Source organism: Apteryx rowi, unplaced genomic scaffold (genome assembly GCF_003343035.1).
Source record: "Apteryx rowi isolate R43461 unplaced genomic scaffold, aptRow1 scaffold_128, whole genome shotgun sequence".
NCBI classification, from domain to species: domain Eukaryota; kingdom Metazoa; phylum Chordata; class Aves; order Apterygiformes; family Apterygidae; genus Apteryx; species Apteryx rowi.
In genome coordinates, this window is record NW_020447508.1 from 769,515 (window position 1) to 790,231 (window position 20,717).

The following is a 20,717-nucleotide window of genomic DNA, read 5'->3' on the forward strand; positions in this document are numbered from 1 at the left end:
TCTCTAGAGATATTCAAAAGCCGCCTGGATGCAATCCTGTGCAATGTGCTCTAGGTGACCCTGCTTGAGCAGGGGGGTTGGACTAGATGATCTCCAGAGGTCCCTTCCAACCTCAGTGATTCTGTGATTCTGTGATTCTAATATGAAGCTCACTGAAGTCAATAGGAGTGCTCCCCTCACCTCACTCCTCTGTGGACCAGAAGAGCTTTGTTGCAAAATACCTTTCCTAGCTAGGGAAGTGCCAGGGTATAAAGTGTGGGCCATGAGCTATGGCATCCAAGTAGGTGCTTGAAAGACACAGGCACTCAGATTTGCCCTGGCTCATTTTATTCATAACATTGCTGAGAAGGTTGTGCTAGGCTGTTTTTTCACTGGATATAATTCTTCTATGTGACATATAGCTTGACTCAGACATTGCAGTACAGGTGCCTGGCATGAGACATCTAAATTTGATTGCCAAAGGTGCTGATCATTGCTATTTCTGACTACCTGCAACTGCGAGCGTTCAGAACAAATGAAAACAGCCATCTCCTGTTTGGCATGCAGAGCTTGAGCTCTGCAAAACATCCAGAATATGGACCTCATACCCTAAACACCATACATACCCTAAACACCATGCACTGTACATATATAGGACAACTTGCATTTTGATGCAAAAAATACACACACAGTGCTGCACAAATTATCACTGTTATCATAGTATATAAAATTGGACAGAAGCTGCTAAAGTGATTTGATGCATGTTGAAGAGCAACCCTTGCTAGAGCCCAGAGCAGAAGCGAGGAGTCCTGATTCCTAGCCCTACAGGCAGTCCTGGGAAAGAGAGAAAGAGAGGGACCCCAGATATGAATGGGTATAGTATAATCATAGATTTTCTCTTTACTACATCAATTTACTCTTCATTCATACTTTTTTTGTGCAACTGATAGACTAGGTAACTGCACACCGGTAAGGCCTGCAGCACAGCTTTTTGGAGCCACAGTCAAAATAAAACATAAAAGCTATTTCAATCCTTTGCATACAGTTCACGAAATCACGTGGTGCTGGAATGTAATAAAGCAAAGAACTGGACAGGGAAGCAACACAGAAGCTCACATTTGTTGAAAACAGCATGGTGTGCTTAAGAGAAACCCCCAACCATTCCACGTGAACCAAAACATGCACATTACTATTTCACATTAACGTTTCAGAATTAAGGGACTAACCCTGTCTTCTGCCCTGGACCTGAACAATCACGCTGGTTTACTTTTATTCACATAATGGTTAGAAATGAGAAATGAATTCCTTGACAGATGAATCCCCTGCAGGTACGCTGGTTTGTCACTGTGTATAATTCTTCTCTGACAACATTGCATTAGTCACTTTAGTAACTCAGTATTTTGCACCTCAGCTCAGCTCAGCAGAAAGAAAATCAACTCTGAAGCACTGAGTGTGAAAACAGGAATTGCAACTGTTTGCCTGGTACAGTTTGCATATATATATACATACAGCTTCCAAAAGAAACCCAAACAGATAAATGGCCAAAGCAACAGGAGTGGGTGTAATTTGTGGAGGCCAAAGTGAGCCACGTTTTCACAGTGGCATTGTGTGACAGTCGCGCGGCAATTTAATGAAATTGTAGTAGCCACTTCAACAAAGTAAAGAATCTTGTAAGAAGGGTTTGCTTGGAGAGCAAATCCAAATAAAAACAGAGATAACATCCTGTTTTTCCCCTGGCTAAGTGGGATGTGATCACCTGATATTCTGAGAGCTGCAATCAGTCAAGACAGATGGCAGACTTCAAAATAAAAGTGAAGAAAGGAATTATCAGCCAAAGCAGATAGGGGTTAATAGCATCTCTTTAAATATAACCAATCTGCATTAAGGTGAAATATTTTACAGGAATGTTTGATACACAGTGTTCCCAGAGAACTTCTTCTGTAGTACTTTATCTTAATGTAGAAGTTTATTTAAGGATTTGGATTGGTGGTAAAAAGAATGCAGTAACTTCTAAGCTATCTTAATAAGTAGCAGCACTTTTAAGGCCAAATAAGTGGATGTGTGTTTTTGAAGTATAATTATGTGTCTGGATGTCCATTTTTAGCATATCATGAGTGGAGCAGAAATTTATTGAAGAATATTACTGCCCTGTGGGATGCAACAGAGAGATGTAGCTACAATTACTCAAGTGGCAAAAGAACCATTTGCTATAAATTGGGGAACATTTTAAAACTTAATCAGAAGTCAAATCTAGTTAATATTAATCCATATCTTAAAGAAAGAGAAAATCGTCTCTGCATAGCATTAGAAGGCCCTTAAAAAGGATGCTTTGAACATCACTGTAGAATACTAACACACAACAGCTGTTATATGTACTTTAGGTCCCCAGTTCAGCAAGCCACAGAAACCTGAAATCCTTCAACAGGACTTCAGTTCCCTTGCTTGAGCTACCTATGGAACAGGGTAGGTTATTCACAGTCATACAACTAACCACAGCTGCAAACCTTCTGCTACGGCAGTCACTACAATGGCTCACCTTTAAGAGCTCCACTCCTGGAGCAGGATCCAAAGCCCAGAGCTGCATATCCAAACTTTCCTTGTATCACAGAGGAAGAGTTTAGCACCTCAAAAATCTGCATGCACAAGGAAGTATCTGAACATCCACCTTTCTTTGAAGTACAGGTATGACAGGCAAATCTGCAAGCAGGTACTTTATTTCCCCTTGGGAAACTGAATGCAGAACTTCCTCGTGAGGACAGACAGGCTTTGAACAAACAAAGCAGGGCTCACTCTTTCTCAAGCCACAGCCAGCAGGCCTGGCCAGATTTATCCAAGGGGAGCACAAAAACTGGAACACACTAGGGGGAAGACATGGGTTCAGTATTTACCCTCAGCCCAAGGGAGAGCAAAGCCCACCTCCGAGGAAAGYAGCGCAAGCCACAGTACTATGGACTGTTGTGGGTGTGCACATTACATCTCCCTCTATGAAGCTAGGGAGAAGTTGCAAAGGTGCAAAATTCATGCCACATGAAGTGGAAGCCTTACTCTGATCTTGCAGTTAAGGTCTAAATGAGGCTTAGTTTCCAGTTGGAAGACTATGGACTTCTTCTTACTGGACAAAAACTTTCTAGGAAAAGGGATGAGAAACCAGGTTGTCTCCCTCTCAGCAAGTTTCTTACCTAATCACCATGATCTGCCGAACCAAAGAGTTATCAAGGTAAGATGCAACTCCATTTCATCTCATTTCTATTGTATACTCAAATGAAAAGACTGACATCTTTTGTCAACAGAGCAGAGCTGATTCTGAATGAGACAAGAGCTTGCTGATGAGCCTAGATTCCTGCCACTGCTGAACAACATTTCAGACATTTGATATTGCCCTTGAAAGCTAAGAGGTCTGTAGTGGGATGACCCCATCAGGCAAAGGAACCAACTCTACCAAATATTTTAAAGGTGATTTGTGTTCACTTTGACCTTCTGACTTGAACTTATCCATCAAACTGTTCTCCTTCCCACCAGGCAAACAGAAAACAAACAAAGTTCATCCAGGATGCACAGTTCCAACAAACTAGCTCCTAACACATACACTAGGCCTCAGCTAAGGTGATCTCTTGTGACCAAGAACCTATCAATAAGAATCTCCATTTTGGGTGAAGCTTATGAGTTGGAGCAAGACAACTTGCAGTGCTCCAGTTATGTCTTCAAGTCCCTTGACTAAGGGCAGTCAGGATTCTGACCTCAAGAAAGCACAGAAACAGCTTCTGCTGCATGGATTGATTATCTTCTCCTGGAGGAAGAGACAAATCGGGCATTTCTGCTGCTGTTATTAGATGTATTAGTTGTCTTTGATACAATATTGATCACCTGCAGACCATGGCGGGAATAGGCAAGGCAGCTCCTCAGCAGGCTCTGTTTTATATCTTTCTGAGAAATCCCAAAAGAAGACAAGGGCCAACAGGTTTGCTTCTCCCAGTATCAAGAAAATCTGTTACACACTCCTCACTGTTCATGACATACAGAAAGACATTTGGGGAAGTAGCAAAGAGAAATAAGGAACATTTATAATTTTGTTTCATTAGCCTCTTTTAAAATGTTTAATTTTTCTTGGTAGTGATAAGTGGGATGAGAATACTAGACCTGCAACCTATGTGCTAGCTCGTGGCTATTAAACTGTGACATGTACTGCTGTTTTGTCTATGTAATTACTTTCAGGTTGTGTTGTAAAGCTCTTGAAGTAAGACACGCTAAGTTTTGTTTAGTGCCAAACATATTTTTCTCACCTCTGACTTTATAATCACACAGTCACTGAGTGCACCTGACTGAGAGGAAAGCCAAAATTATCCCTGTCTGATTTTACCCCCCAGGGTCCAGGGGAAAAAAAAAAAAAAAGAATTACTGTGCATGCTTGTACATTTAAAACCCGAAACACTCCTGGGACCCTGGAAGTAAAGAATGTTTCTCCATCTATCCAATCTACCCACTTTCCCAGACAATAACCCATAATACAGTGAAAAACCCCTGAATACAACAACTGACAAGAAAATCTGCTATGCAGTTCACGCTTGCTTTTCTCTATCAATGGCCTGAACGCAGAGAACAATATATCTAGTAGCATAATAACAGAGACCATTAATACTTTAGAGATTCAGTATAAAATTGCTTTCATTAGCATGTCAAGTGTTTATTTTAGCTTACTGCAAAACAAGCTCCTCACATACAGCCACTTACTCGACTTTCCTTGATTGCAGAGAGGGTAATAATGAAGGAACCTGCTTTCCACGCTCTTCTGTGGAGACTTTTACATGCACCAAAAGATATTGCTCCATTACCTCCATCCAATGAACCAGCTTGGCATGCGGTAGCAAAATACAGCAGAAATATTACTGAACACAGTGGAACAGTTTTTACAGGCAGCCACAAAGGGCATGTGTATGAGGATGGCAGGAGGCTGTGAAAAGAGCAAGCTGTATTCCTGTCTTCAGTCTAAAAGGACACTGAGAATTAAGTAGAGGAAAAAAAAATCCAGTTCTTCCTGTGCCTCAGCATGTATTTGTTAAATATTTTATTTCTAGTCATGGCACCAAAGGGAAAATAATATCATGCATTAAATGTAAGTATCTTTGGGCTTGCTTTTATTGCTAAAAGCTCCCCCCCCCYTTTTTTTTTTAACTTGGAGTAACTAAAGCATGTGAACTATCCTGAGGTTAAAATGCAGTGAAGACAAAGCACTTCAGTTTTACCATGAGGAAAATTCAACAAAATTGACCTCAGGCAGAGCATGGCTTTACTGAGTTTTATTTGAGACTGCTTATATGCATTAGCTACTCCGAAGTTAAAAAAAAAAAAAAAAAAAGGCAGTTTCTTGGAAATAAAGACAAATCCCTACCTAAATAAAAATATTCAGTTCTGGTTCATGTCACTTCACTTATTGACAGCTTTCCTAATCTTCAAGGCTCGCCATTAAAAGTTCTTTTAATTAGGCAGAAACCACATCCTAGTTAATAATGAGAACAATAGAAACTAAACTCTGTTCTCAGACAAATGTGTGCAAATCCCATTTACTTAAATGGAAATGACTCACAGGTGTGTCACATTAGAATTAGAATTTGCAGCTTTATGGGAATTCAGTATCTGGAGCCTAGCTGCTTGATTCCTCTTCAAAACAGAGGTGTAGGTAATTCCACAGAAATCTGATCCAGGCTGCTTCCCCAACCCCCCACAGCAAACACTTTAATTACTTTTTTCCATCACAACAACTCTCCAGTCTAAATTTAGACTTTCAATCCTAAACGTTATGGGCCTGATTTCCGCCTAAGGAGAAGCGAACTCCACCACTGGCTAGATTAAATTCTGCAGCGGTGATTATGTGCTACAGGCCTCAACTCTGCATCAGCAAAATCTGCGGTAGAGCATCAAATTCAAAGCGTCCAGGCATTTTACAGTTCCGGGGTGATGCAGTCATTCTATTGCCGTGCTACTCCCTTCGCCCTTCCCTTGCATTTCCTTGCACTCCACAAAGTGAACTGTAGGTCAGCAGGAAACCTCTTCAGGAATAGTAAACTAGGTGACCGTATCTAGTAAACCATAGAAATAGTTAGTGGAAGAACATCAGCTCTTTTTCCAAACGAAAGGAAAAACCTGCAGTTTTGCAACACTTTTTTTCCCCGGTACAATGATGGCTTTTAGTCATGATTCAAATAAAAATATACCATAAAAAATATCACTGTTTGCCCTATTTAGGAATAGGGAAAATGATACCACTGGATGTCGCTCCCCTATGATCCCGCACACCATTTAGCCTGCCTACAAATCAGCATATGGTTTGTCATCATGGAATTCTCTAATCCAAACACAAAATTGGTATTTTAATTTCAGCTGGGTTTAGTGCAGCATTAAAGGAAAGAAGACCAGTCAGGATGAGATTTCTTGAGTCTTCCCACACCTTCCAGGTGATGACAGCTATTGCTTTAAGTACTTGCCATTAACAACCAGTCACAATGTTAGTGACAGGATGTTACTAGCAGTTACTTAACGTGATAGATGTTAACATTTTTCTGCTCTTTATGACTCACACTATACCCCAGCCAGAATATTTTAGGAGCTGAATGTACAGCACCAGGTCAAAATGATGAGGCTCCCAGAGCAACTGGTTGAGGTGCAGAATGAGACACGTCATTTTAGGAACATTAGGTCAAAAAGCATCCACAATAAGGAGGTGAACTGGATTAAAGATTAAGGTTCATCCTTTTAACTATTTCACACAAGGGGAATCCTCCCGCATTTGGGCATTTTTCTGTTCCACGCAGACGAGACCAACATGAAAATCTGCACTGTGAATAGTAGTCTTTGATGTTAACATCTTCTAACAACTCTCCCAATGAGATACATGTTCTGAAAAGACACTTTACTCCAATTTTAGAAGCCCRTGGACTGCATTACCTCTGCACACATGGACTAGCTGCCCTGTAACAGACTCAAGCACAGGAAAGCACTCTTTTCAGAACAAATTGTAAGCCTAATGTTAAGCGTCTTTAATTTTCAACCATGGACAGATGTAATATGCTGCATAAGATCTGGAGCCATAAAGACCATAATTGAAGTGGAAACGCACACAGTAAGGTTTTCTCACAGAAAAGGAAAGCAAGAATTTTATTGTCCTGTGTATTGCTGCGGGTGGTTGATTTATCTGACCAGTTTAACCAACCAAACAGACTATGACCCGAGCGCTGCACAACATACATCACATTTTATATTATTAATTACATAAAGTCAGAACAGGTTAGAAATAAAACAGCAACAATTTTCCATTTTATATCAGCAATAATCAGTAGCCTGTAACACAAAAGCAGCATTTGTAATTCTGAATCTAACTTGAGAGGAAATATACTTTAGAAGAATTACAGTCTCATGATCTAGTCCAAAAGATACTTTTCAAGTGTGTACAGATAACATTCTTAAATGAAAGTATGCTGTGCTGCCTTTCTTAAGAATTCAGAGTAAACCCTTCCCCCCCAAAATGAAAAACAAATTAATGGCTTTGAAAAGATGCCAGACCACCTACCTTCAGCATCATTCTGAAGGTCCTCAGGCTGCTCTGCTTTGCATGTTGTGGGAGAGGGAGCCTGGCCTTTTTGCTCCAATCCTTCTTTAAGCATAAAAATGTATTAAATATATTATTTTCAAATTGTATCAACACATCAAATATTACTACATATGATAGTGCAATCACAAGCACATTTTATCTCAGCAATCATTCAATGCCTGATGCCTACCTTTGTATCACAAAAATTCATTACGGCATCATTTGCTAGAAAAGGATCATAATAGTTATCTTTCAGTTTGGGCTGGAATTAGTACCTAACTTTCATACGACAGCAGTGAAGAAAGCTCATACTAAATTGACCTACTTCTTCACGATCTCTTAATCTCTTGAGAAAAAAAAAGAATAATGTTTTAATTTGTAGTTTTTAAAGGAGTATATATTATACTGCATTATGGAGCCATGGAGAAATAATCTGAACAAAAATGATTTTTTTCTTCTCATCTCAATTCTCCATTCAAAATTACAATATATTAAGAAAGGAATATTGATGGAAAACAGTAATAAAGCGAGTGGTAGAAAAGAAAGTTTGGTAATGAATTAAAGTTATAGAAATGAAAGCATTACAAAGTAGAAACATTCAAATTTGAAAAAAAAATTCAACCTTTTAGCCAGAAAACAACAGGCAGATGAAGGCAAAAGAAACTTTCTTAAGTAAAAGAGTAACTGAGGCTAGTAAAGTTTAAGAACACCCTTATTCACAGCAACTTAATTACAGCATTTAAAATTAGTTGGTTAAAATTTAAAAATTATGAAGGGTTTATACAACATTTTCAAAGTAACTTGTCACATCAGCGACCTTAACATAAGGCACCAAAATATTATTTGTTTGCTGAGACAGACCTCAAGGCACAAACTGATAGCAGAGGCAGCCTGTTAGTAGAAAAGTGAGGTTGAACTGGAAATTTATCATAAAAAGGCACTTTTAAATTAAGACATTTAATGAAAACACACTTCAACAAAACATATATGGAAGTAAAAACCCATAGTATAGCTCTGCCTAGGATCCCCCTCAGTCTAACACTGGCGGTAGCCATAAAGCCCACAACCTCACAAAAGAGGAATGAGAGATTCAAATGACACAAAAAACTGTCTACAATTTGCAGGAGATGGAAACTGGGAGGATGGCCATGAGGTGGGGAAGCTGATGTCCATGTTCATGCACTAAAGCTAATGTGAACTTGGACCAAACCACATAGTAATAACTGGAAAAAGACTCCAAAACTCAGACTGAGATGTACAGGAGACCTTGAATATTTGTAACCAGGAAACTTAGGAAGGGATATGAACTTGCTTGATTTAGCCCCGCTGCCATGCCATGAGCAAATAAGAGTCATGGTATTACCTCAAACTGTCACAGCTAATTGGCAACTCAAAAAAAAAAAAAAAAAAAGAATCTATGTAAATATTGTAAATTGCTTATGTGTTTTGAAAACTCCTATCTCTCCATAAATGCCCCACAAAATCAACTGTTCTGGATGTCCGTGAATATGTAAACCACACTCAGCAATCAGATGCCCAGTTCTCCTAAAGTACTTAGCTCTGCTAAGAGCTGAAGATACCAACCTGCAATATCCATCTCCTTCCCTTCTACAACTACGTGTATTGGGAAACAAAAAGCTAAAAGTTTCCAAACACCGGGTCAGAAACAAGTAAGTAAGGATGCAGAAAAGGAATTGGTAGTATCAAGGAGAATATTGTATTCTTTCAAGAGACAAAAAGGGAGTGAATCCTGGGCTTCACAAAGAGCCCAGAAAACTCAGAAATGTTCTCTGCCTGTCCTCCTGGGAAACTGCTTATTCTTTTGTACTTAAATCTTAAAGCAAGAGGCCTTGGATTTGGAAACTGGCAAGAATTTACAGGAAGCAACAGCTTAAAATGTCAAGAAACATTCCAAAATGGATATCTGTTTGTGAGTAATTAAATTAAATTTTACTTATTTAATTTTAGGGAACAAACACTGCATTTCACTCAACAAAAGCCAAAATGAATATTGTTCCTAAACATTTCTTCTAGCACAGAATTTCTATTTCATTACAGAATGCCATGTAGTTCAGAGCAGGAGGCGCCCTTACTGACTAGTAAATAACTGATTTACTGCAAAACAGACATGCTTTGAGGTTTGGCTTGGTATCAGGAAATAGACCTTTCCTACAGCATGTAACATTAGAGCATATTCATGTCATCACATTTGTTCATCTGAATTTGAAATTCAAATACAACATTTTGAGGAAAACAAGAGTTTTCAAGTGCTAAGATCAATTTATTTCTGGCCCAGTGAGCATGCAAAACTAACCACAAGAAATACAGTGGGGGAAAAGAAAGGTTAAAAAAAACACAAAACAAAAAACAAAGACACACTGTCAACCCTTCAACGGGGTTACTCAAGAGTAATGGTGATGTTCAACAAGAACTTCAATACAAATGACAGAAATCCTGAAAATAACCAAGCTTTTAAAGATTGATTCCTGCCAACATTCCCCTATTCATCTAAAAAATAACTTGAATATTTAGAACAGACCATATTGGTCTTTGGTCTTTGGTTCTAATGACACCTTGCACTACCTGCTATTTTCCCTTTTTTGGTTGACAATGATTCACTTCAGGAGACGAATCAATAGGAGAGTTTCAATCAACACTCACCCCTCTGATGATGAATTTTATCATCTAACCAATCTGTGAGGCTTTCTCCAGTCCCACAAGTCAAATGTCAATCAAGTTTAAGTGCAAGTGTCCAGCCAGGTCTTTCAGGAATATCTGAATACATCAGATAATATAGCCAACATCTTAATTGACAGCACAAAGACGGAGAGGGAGGGGGCTAACATTCAGAGAGGTCAGAACTGTTACTATCTCAAAAGAAATGGTCTTTTTGCACTCTACAGAGAACCTTAAAATGCTCACAAAAGGATGTAGAGGGACTGTCCCAGGAGAATAAGATTTCAATCACAAATTCATTGCTTTTTAGCAGATTTCCCTCATTCCAGAGAAAGAAGGGATTTTTGCAGGCTTCAAAATAATGTCTTTTTATTATGGTCAAGATACAACTCTTAACCCTTTCTGCTCTACAGTAATATGTACATGTCTTTTAGCACAGCTGGCTAAATATTACAGGAACACTGCTTGCAAATCTCTGTTTACATTCTCGACAGAAGTCTCAACTGATTGCATTCAAAGTTCTTCTAATAGTGACCATCCGTATGAAAAGGTTTGTGAGCTCTAAGATTGTGAGAAATGACTTTTCTTTATAGGCTAATTCGCATGGTCAGCAAGCCACTTGAATTTTACAGTGTATCTCAAAGCGAGCTATTCCCCAAATCCCTCACAAATTCCGTATCTCACCAGTTACAAGTGCCTCCCACTTCCCTCTCACTGAAAGAGAAACTCTCCCTCCAAAATGAAGTGTCCAAGTATAAGAGTGTGTACGTAGTGGAACGCACAAGGAAATAATATATTTATACAGCCTCATTTGTAACAGGGCTTCTACTATTTGTGTGAATAAGATGTCTTGTCCTGCTGTCCTAGCTGGTTGCTGCTTCTGAAGTAATGAATAGGTAGCGAAGTAGGGTGCTCTGGACAGACACAGGATAACTAACAGGACCTTTATTATGAATGACTATTAGATGGGAAACAAAAGACAGCAGTGGGGCAACCTGCACRCAGATGAGGTCAAAAGGCTTCACTGCCAGGAAGGGATGAAGCTGAACGGGTTGAGGAAGAATATAGATTCAGAATTCAAACACTCTTCTATGTGTTTATTCTTTTTTTTTTCTTTTTTTTTTTGAATAGTAAGAGAATTAACTTATGTCAGTGCATAATAATATGCTATTATTGTGTAGGAATCTGAACTATGCTGCTCATAATAGCACATGCTTCCATAATTTCCAGGTGCAATCACTACAATTGGGCACACAATTATGGCAGTATTAGGGGTTATTTTGCATGCTTCTATGCATGGATATATGAATCCATAGGTATAAAAGCTAAGCCCTTCAGAAGTTAAAGCTTAGAATAATCTTCCCTTAATGGAGCTTAAAACATTAAGCATCATCACTCTGCAGTGTTAAATCAGTGAAGTTAAAGGTAGACAAGACTACTAGTTCATTTGGTCCTACCCTTTGCTGATGTAGGATATCGTTCATAAAGGAATCTGAGATGTAAAAACTGCAAAAGTCTGTACCTGCTATTACTACATCTGTCCTTTTGACTCAAGCCAATCTAACAGCAAACTGAAATACTGTAACACCAAGGCTCTTTGAATTAAATGGCATGGTTATGTTAGCAGCTGCTACAAGATAAAACATCCAGAGTAACAAACTGATGAGTTAAAATCTCATGAGTTAGATGCCATTAAAGGAGTGCTCTTGGATATATGTATTTAATAAGACTATGTTATTCTTATTTTTAAATTATTTTTCTTATTCTAGTATACCCAATATATGCAGTGACATTACATGAGTAACTCATTAAAATGATCATTTGTGCCTGTTGATTTTACAATATTAATGTAGATATTAATGGAGAGTATCTGGTAGACAAGCAATTAAGATAGTCCCTTATTTATTTTGAAGAGAAATCACAGAAAGAAAGGCCTTTTTGAGAGTAATAAGATATTTACACTTCAGGGTGGTAGAAACATAAGACAGAGTTTACTCTCCTAATGTGTCCATCACTCAATAAAATGCACATTTGGTCATCTGGTATTCCTTACTCTAGGCTAATTCTCTAGATGTTCCCAAGGCCTAATCTGGTGTGTACTGAAGTCAATGGACATATTCCCACTGACTTCAGTTGACATCAGGATCACTTTCTTTTTCTGCTAACTTTTGCCACCAGGTTTTAATTAGGACTGATTCTGTAGCCTCTGTCTCATTCTACTACATTCTCCAAACTGAAACTGGCACAGATCCAACCAGACTCCATCACACTTGACTCCCTGCACTTCCCTGTGCTTTCTGTTGGCTAGCTATTGGCCCTTCAGAAACACCTAGCCAGTAGGAAGTAGCAGGCACAGGAACTCAGGCGAAATTTAGAATATTTGAATCTCCCAAAGGTCCTACACACCTAGTGTGGGATGTGTGCACTCCAGGAACCCAACATTTCTTTTCTTTTCTTTTTTTTCCAGAGGAATTAGAGAAATAACCCGAAAGCAAGCTTTGACTGCAGGTTGGATATGAATAGCTCAACAACCCCAGATCATCAGTATTGGTGCCAACTGCTGATTCCATCTGCTGGACTCATGGCCCATGAGGTCAAATGGAATGAAGAATGATTATTCAATTAATATCTTGAAGTGGTGACTAGAGGTTGCTACTCCATTTTTCCCTCTTAACATTTAAAAGCAGATATCCTCCAGACTGATAACTACCTTAGTATAAAAACAAAACCTTCCCTCAATGCAGAGGTGTATGTATTTGTAACTTTCCTGCAAATGCATCCTACAATCATTAAAAAGTTCCTACACAAAGAGGTCAAAAGGGCATAACTCCCCACTACCGGCGTAGATACACAAAAAATATTTCCCTTTGGCCATACAGGTATTGACTGCTGCCAATCAATCCACTCATTCCCAAAATATCTCCAAAAGATAAAGAAACAGCCAATAGATGCTGTTGAAGTTCATAGCACCCTACAGGCAAACCTCTGAGAGAAGCTATGAGATCATCTGTTTTATACACACAAAAAGCAGATATGCAGTGAAAATACCTTCCTCAAATGACTTAATTTGGTGATAATTTCCCAGAGCAGCTATGTAGCTTCACCTAAATTAATGAAGCTGTGAAGGATACAAGGCAAGAAAGAAGTGACTGGCTATTAAGTGGAAATATACTTCCTTTGAATTCTAATTTAAACTGCTTTAAAAAAAAATGCAATTTACATAATCTCCATAAAAGCAACAAGACAAAAGAACGCAAAATAATTGGGTTTATAAAAATATACATGCCATGATAACTGTAAAAAGTGAAATTGGAAATGTTAGAAGAATACTGCAAATTCTACTGTATCTTCAGCAAATGTTTGTCATATAATGGCAGTCTTCATTTTTCTACTTTTATGTATATAGGTACAACTATATCAATCACACTAATTATACTAAAATAATCTTGACACCAAAAAAAATTATACTTATGTGTAATGAAATCAACACGCCAGAACAGCCATAAAAGAATGTGCTAACACATCAGTTATCTACCTGTGTATATCCATATTTACACATCTATGCATATACCTCATTATTCAGGAATCTCACAGGCTAGTTAACTGGTTGCATAAATCATCATAATCTGCTTGTCTTTAGGAGAATCTTGCCAATTTAACCAGCCAACATACTGCTTCAAAAGCTTTTATCGCTCTTTGCTGGCTGGCATATCTCTGCCTTCTTCCATGTGGTTCTCCTATCAGATCTCATGGTCAATTGTGGGGCCCATGTTGTTCAGTACCTTCAACAACTGGTGCGATGAGATTGAATGTACCCTCAGAAAATCTGCAGATGATACTCAATTATGGGAGGTGGTTTACATGTTGAACAGAGGAGTTTCAGTCCAGAGAGAAGGGAGAACTGAGAAACTGGAAGACTGGGCCAGCACAAAGCTCATGAAGTTCAACAAGGGGAAGCGCCAATTTCTGTCTCTAGGATAGAATAACCCTAAGCATCAGTCACTACAGGCTGGGAACTAGCTGGTTGAGCAGCAGCCCTCCTGAAGAAGTTTTAGAAATCATAGGGGATACCACATTGAGTAAAAGCCAGCACTGCAATAAGAAAACTACATACCAGGCAATTTTAGGTGAAGTGTAGCCAGCAAGTTGAGGAAAGTTATTATCCCCCTCTACTCAGCACTAGTGAAGTTGTACGTAGAATACCATGTCCAGTTTTSCCCCGCCCTGTTCAGGAAGGATGTTCAGAAACTGGAGAGGGCCCAGCAAAGACCTATCAAGATAAGTCAGGGGCATAGGGAACACAACCTTCAAAGAGAAGTTGAGTGAGCCGAACTGGCTTAATCTGGTAAAGAGAAGGTCAAGGGACAATCCTACAACTAGGGCAGCCTACAAGTACTTGGAGAGGAGTCACAAAGATGATGGAGCAAAACTCTTCTCCGTAGTGGCAGATGATACAACATGGGGCACAAGCCACAAATAACTCAGGTGGTTCAGACTGGATACTAGAAAATCTTTTTACTATATGAGTAGTGCAACACACGAAAAGGTACCCAGAGACACTATGAATTCCCCATCCTTGGAGGTTTTCAAGACTCAATAAGAAAGTGCCACAGCTGACCTAGTCTAGTGTTAGCGACAGTCCTTCTTCAAGGAGGAGTATGGACTAGGTGACAACCAGAGGCCCCACCTAGCCAAAACATCTATGAATCAGTGTCATCATATCTAATTCTCATTCCTTTCTTTTCCTTTTTCCTCAGGCCTTTTTTTCCTCATCCCTCAATTCCATTCACCTATTTCAGGACTAGCCCTAAATGTTAACACTCATATTAAATGGCAAACTAGGAGAACCAGGAAAAAAAACTTTCTGAAACATTGTCTAATGAAGTTCAATATATTTAAGAGTGTGCTAGAAAGTTTTGCTGATATATTCATTGCACACAAATCATGGTCACTAATCACAATTGCAAATGACTCAAGAATTGCTGTATTCACACCTTTTTAAAGACAAAGACATTGTAGAATTTTAATTACTTCCCATTCATGTTCAAGCTAGTTATTAATAAAAAGCAACTGAATACCACTCAGGGGCTCGTAACAGATGATGACATTAAAAAGTTAGTCTTAGCCATTTTTACCTTGTATTATTTATTATCAGAAATGGTTTTCCCTATGTTATGCTAAAAAACAATTTTGTAGTAAATTTTGGCAATGAATGATTGGCACTGCTCATTACAACCAAGGCAAATAGTTTTAAGAACTCTCTCAGTTTGGTTGATACTAGCAGAAGCAATATGTTTTAGCATAAAATATTATTTACTCACCTGTCTCCTCACTCATCTCAGTCTCTTCTTCATTATCATCATCTGACAAAAAAAATTGAAAGAAAATGATTAATAAGAATAGCAGGAAACATCTAAAATATAATATTCCATGCTTCAAATTGCTCATATCTTAGGTTGCCTCCTCCCATTTAACATCTTATAGTGAGATGTGGAGGTGGGTGGGAGAAGAAGGGTTTGATATTAGAGGAAATGCAGGGAATAAAGACAGGGAACAAAGCTGTATCCTGACCTGCATAAAATGAAATCACATTGTCTTTTATAACACAGTTTTTCTGTTTTAAATGTGAAGTGGATCCTGGTTTAGTTGTCAAGGTACAGGGTCTTTGTTTCCTGGGAACAGCTGGCAATGTTAAGAGTAGAAGTAGTTATTCAGAAAAATTATACCAAAGAGRTTACTATAAATTTGCCAGAGAGGATCTAGGTTTAAGTCCAAACTTGGGCTAGCCAAGAACTGAAGACTTGCAATCATTAAGACGATGTATCAAGAAAGCGGGTTCCTTTTGCAAAAAGTTACATTTTGGTAACAAAGGAATTTCTTACCACAAACTGTTTTGACGAAAAGACTGATTAGCTCTAATTAACATCTCGGTCATTCAACTTACCACAGCTTTAATCATCTATTGGAGAACTCATTGATCACACAAGTTTATGACAACTATGGTCCTAACTCATACATAYTCCATTTATACTCTTTTAAATGGATTTGGGCATGTGCAATTTCTGGCAATCCTACAAGTTTTGTTTAAAGCATAACATCTTTCAAACATGGGTCTGTGCAGACTGTAACCACCATTTGTACACAAAGGAGTTTTGTAGTATCATGATCAACCATACTGGAAACTAACAACCAATCTACAGGATCAGACCTTTACACTGGAAACTCCACAGAGACCCAGATGCTATGACACACATTATGAGGATTGAAGCCCTGCTTTCATCAAGATTTGGAGCCTGAAACATTTTTTTAAGTGGAGTGAGAACGGAATACTTGATTAATAGTAGAGGCCTCCACTGGGATTTATGTTTGCACTCCAGCTACAAGCTCTAAAATTATGAGAGTGCGAATTTTCATGGGGACTTATGAAACAACAGAAGATGGATCTGCATCTGTCCTTCTCCCCCTCCTATCACATTCAAACATGCTCTGGAGACCAGAAGTTTCAGAAGCCACTAAATGACAGTAGGTTACATTTCTCTTGAGTACACTTCAGTCCTGCACGAAGGATCAGGATTGAATAAAGTCACTGAACATTTTACTTCCTTTCTTCTTACTCTGCAAACAATTGCTTTGAAGTTCAGTAAGGCACATCGACCCCTACAGTACAAATATGAATTTGTATATAGAAACTTTAAGGAGTTTGACAAGCATTTTTTGAGAAAAAGGAACAAAAAATCTTGTTGAAAGCAATGGGAATTGGGCCACTGACTTCAATGGAACCAAGATTTTTAACTTAAGTCCTGAAATTTTTCAACAAACCACTCAGAAAGTATTTGGTTAACATAGAGCTTATTAATTATTCAGTTTCCAATAACACATTCTTTCCATGGAAGCATTTATAATGAAACCAGCATGATAAAATTTCAAATTAATCTAAGACTTGACACTAAATCAGCATAAAATAATATCTTAACATACATACAGCACCTGGTCTTCTGTGGAAATTCTTAATTATAGTTCAGTAAGTGACTTGGAATAAGAAATTCCCAAAGCAACAGAATAGCTTCTAAGCTGGTGATAATGGACACAGACAAGAAATCTGATGTTATTAAAAAGTAGTGAAGTCATTATGCAATATAATTATGAAGCGGCAAATACTGCTTTTGTGAACTAATTGTGAATTAAGGGCTGTTTTTCTGGGAAAAGGAACTTAAGTCTCACTGCAAGGCAGTAAAGTCCTTGCAACATTTCTGCAAATGGGGGTTGGGCTCCTAACTGTTTCTGTGACATGATCTCTAGGTCACTGTGGTGCTTTTGAAAATTCTACCCAGGACTGTATCTGAATCCGAGTTTTGTTTTGGCACACAGCACTCCCCAGTCATTTCATGTATCTATAATTCTTGTTCTCACACTATTAACGCATCTAGTGGAAGTGCTTCCCTATCAAACATAAAGCAGTCTCTTTCACCGACCTTGGTAGGGCTGGCTGGAGTGATAAACACCATGTTTAGTTGTCAGAGCTCTATGCCAAAACCAATTTTTTAAGATAAAAAATAGTATTTTAGAAATCTATAGCTAAAGCACATTCATTTTCCCACAAAATGAATGATACTAAAGGTAGTTTCTCGGTTACTCGCTGTGAAGAAGTAAAAGCAAGTAAAAATATCTTTTCCTGAAGCTCTGCATGCTTAGTCTAAGGGGAAACCAATGCCAAGATTACTATAAATTAAATCTGTAATACCTACATTTATTTTCCATGTTCCCTATGCATGTTCTCACCCCTTCTACAGGAAGCTTTCTAGAGGTTTGCTCTAGTTTAACATACTTATCACAGACTCTGCCAATCCCAAAGCAAAATTGAATAAAACCACAAGAGAGCCCAAGAGTGAATCTATTGTGATGCCAGCAACATTTCTTTAAAGATATACTGTCAGTACTAGTTGCCCAAACTCACACACTTGGAAGCCCACAGGTGAGGTCCTGCATAACTCTCACCCTTACTCAAGAGCTCTTGAAAAATTCACCAAATAGGAAAACATTCTCTAGTGCATGTGTGGGTGCGTGCACATATATGTGTGCCCATTCTTGGCTATTCCTATGTCTCGAAAAGCAGAACAGCAACCTGCCACATGGCTTCCCCATTAAAGCCCTGGATCTTGGGAGCTCTACGCAAGAAGACCTGCTGGAAGAAGAATGATAGACCTTGCAGCCTGGAGCAAGAGGACAACTAACGGTGACTCTCTGGAAGGGTTAGCCTACCCTCAAAAAACCTCCCATCATTATTTAGAAAGCCTGGGATACAAGGAAGCCACCTACTCCAAACGCATCATATGGTTAAGAGTGTAAAATTTTTCAGCTAATAATTGGGCTATAGTCTATAAAATTAAGGTATTAGATGGGTGATATATGAGACAACACTGTCCAGTCAAGTATAAAATAATTTACAGTTGACAGTTAATCTATGATTGAAACTTACCCTCTAACTCTCATATTATCTGGGGTAATTACATCTCTAAAGATCACAGAGCTTTACATTTGGGTGCAAGTTGCTCAGAGCATACACATTTGTTCAAGTCACAGGCTCCCTGGTAGATACATATATCAAGGGATGTCTGTTACTCTTCCATCCCCCTCTCACTTGTTACCTGCTGAGCTCTGTGAAACAGAGTGATTGCACTGTATTCCTCCTACTGAGACAGGAGAGGATGACTTCTTCTGTCATATACCTGCTTGGGTTTTTATCTTTCGCCTCGCTGGTCAGGTTCTTTCTCTGTCTCATTAGTTGTTCCATACAAGCAAGCACAAGCCAGATGGCTATAGCCATCAGTCTGTATTAGATTTATGTTAGGAACAGAGAGGTGAAAGGCTCTCAATACCGCCACTAATCCCCAAAGCCATTAAACTGCCTCCTCCGTGTTGCTCATACTTCTGTTTATATTGTTCTTCACGTTAGCATGTGCAGAGGCAACACCATGCAAACACATTCTTTTATTTTTAACCGTGCATGCATTGAAGAGCTTTTATGCAAGAGCCGGCTCCAAGCTGTGGGAGGCTACTCTTTTTTCTAATCAGCATTCACGGCCCACCTCCCAGCCACCCAGCGCTCCCCAGCAGCACAACACAGTAGCACCAGCTTTCTGCCTCCTTCCTGCCTTCCTCTGTCTTCCCTCAGTTTCCTTGTCTCATCCTTCAGGTTTTATTCATTTCCTCAGCACTCTCCCACTGTTTCCTTATTTCCAGCCATTTCCTGATTTCCAGCCCACCCGTGTGGCTCAGTCTCTGCTCCTTCTTGCAAGCGCCACCCCATCTATTGAATGTAATCACTGGAAGGGCTGGGTGAGCACCACGGGACCAGGCCAAAATCTTGACGCTCAGGGTGCCCTCTGCAGCCTGTACCCACCCACACCGGCAAACAGACCAACGAGACAGGCAGAGGTGCACAGGAAGAGGAAAGGATAGGCTGGTAATCATACTGCTGATGCCTTTAAAAAGTTGAAAAAAACATAGACCCTTTCAGCATTGACAGCTGTAGCATTCCTGTTGGGCTTATTTGCTGTACAAAAATAGGTGTCCTGTTAAAAAAAGTTCCTGCCCTAAAGCGTTGGCCTAGTGGGGATTTCATGATCTGCCTGTACAGTTTCCACTAGAATAACAGAGGACGTGTGCCACAGCATTCTTGTGACATTGAGGAAAATGGATCCTGTTTGGGGGCAGTCTCTGCTTGGCCAAATATAAAGCTTCTAGATTCAAATCTTGGACTGGGTGACAGTATGGGCCAGGGCACCAGTCTGCTGCAGTAAAGTCAAAATACATTAAAACCACAGGATTATCAGGTTGCCATTAGTGGAAAAGACTAAGCGGGCTCCCACTCTCCCACATTTCTTTTTACCACACCTGTCCTTAGACTTTGTCCCAAGGCTTCACCCAGCTATCTATGTGGTCATCTTAACAACCTCAGGAAACTTCTTAATGATAAGTCTTGTGTCTACTTTTGTTCCTTAGTAATTGAAAATCAGTTCTTTTTGATAGGATAAAACCATTGCTGCCACCCAACAGGACCTTCACAGTAATATACTGTCTCTTCATTTCAACCCAAAAGAGTCAATGTTGTTATAGCGTAGTAAAATACACAAAAAACCCCTAGGACATAATGAAGACAATACCCTAGGAGCTCACTAGCTCTTTGGATTGTTTTCATCCCTCCAACTCAGTTCTCCACTGACAGAATACAACAGATTAACCCATAGCATGGAAAAAGAACGTTTTCTTTGAAGGAAAGTAGATTTGGAAATCTCTGGCAGACGAGACCAACTAAACCCAGGCCTGACTGTTTTCACGTCAACTTGTAAAAAGTATCTTTTCTAAAGCTTTCCCTCATGCCCCATGCTCATAAGAGGAAGAAGGAAAAAAAGAAAAAGGTAAAACAAAAAGATTCTTAACAAGAAAAACACATTCTTCTGGCGTGGTATTGGAACTGGAA

The 20,717-nt window shown here is 39.1% G+C and overlaps 1 protein-coding gene across 1 annotated transcript in view; it reads right to left on the reverse strand.

Moving 5' to 3' along the window:
• MACROD2 (MACRO domain containing 2) overlaps positions 1–20,717 on the reverse strand; it is a 900,884-nt gene that overhangs the window by 61,885 nt on the left and 818,282 nt on the right. Inside the window, exons 9-10 of the mRNA XM_026055958.1 lie at positions 15,559–15,600; positions 7,541–7,624 (exon numbers count right to left, since the gene is read on the reverse strand). Of these exons, the coding sequence (XP_025911743.1) occupies positions 7,541–7,624; positions 15,559–15,600 (126 nt within the window). The remainder of the gene's footprint in view (positions 1–7,540; positions 7,625–15,558; positions 15,601–20,717) is intronic.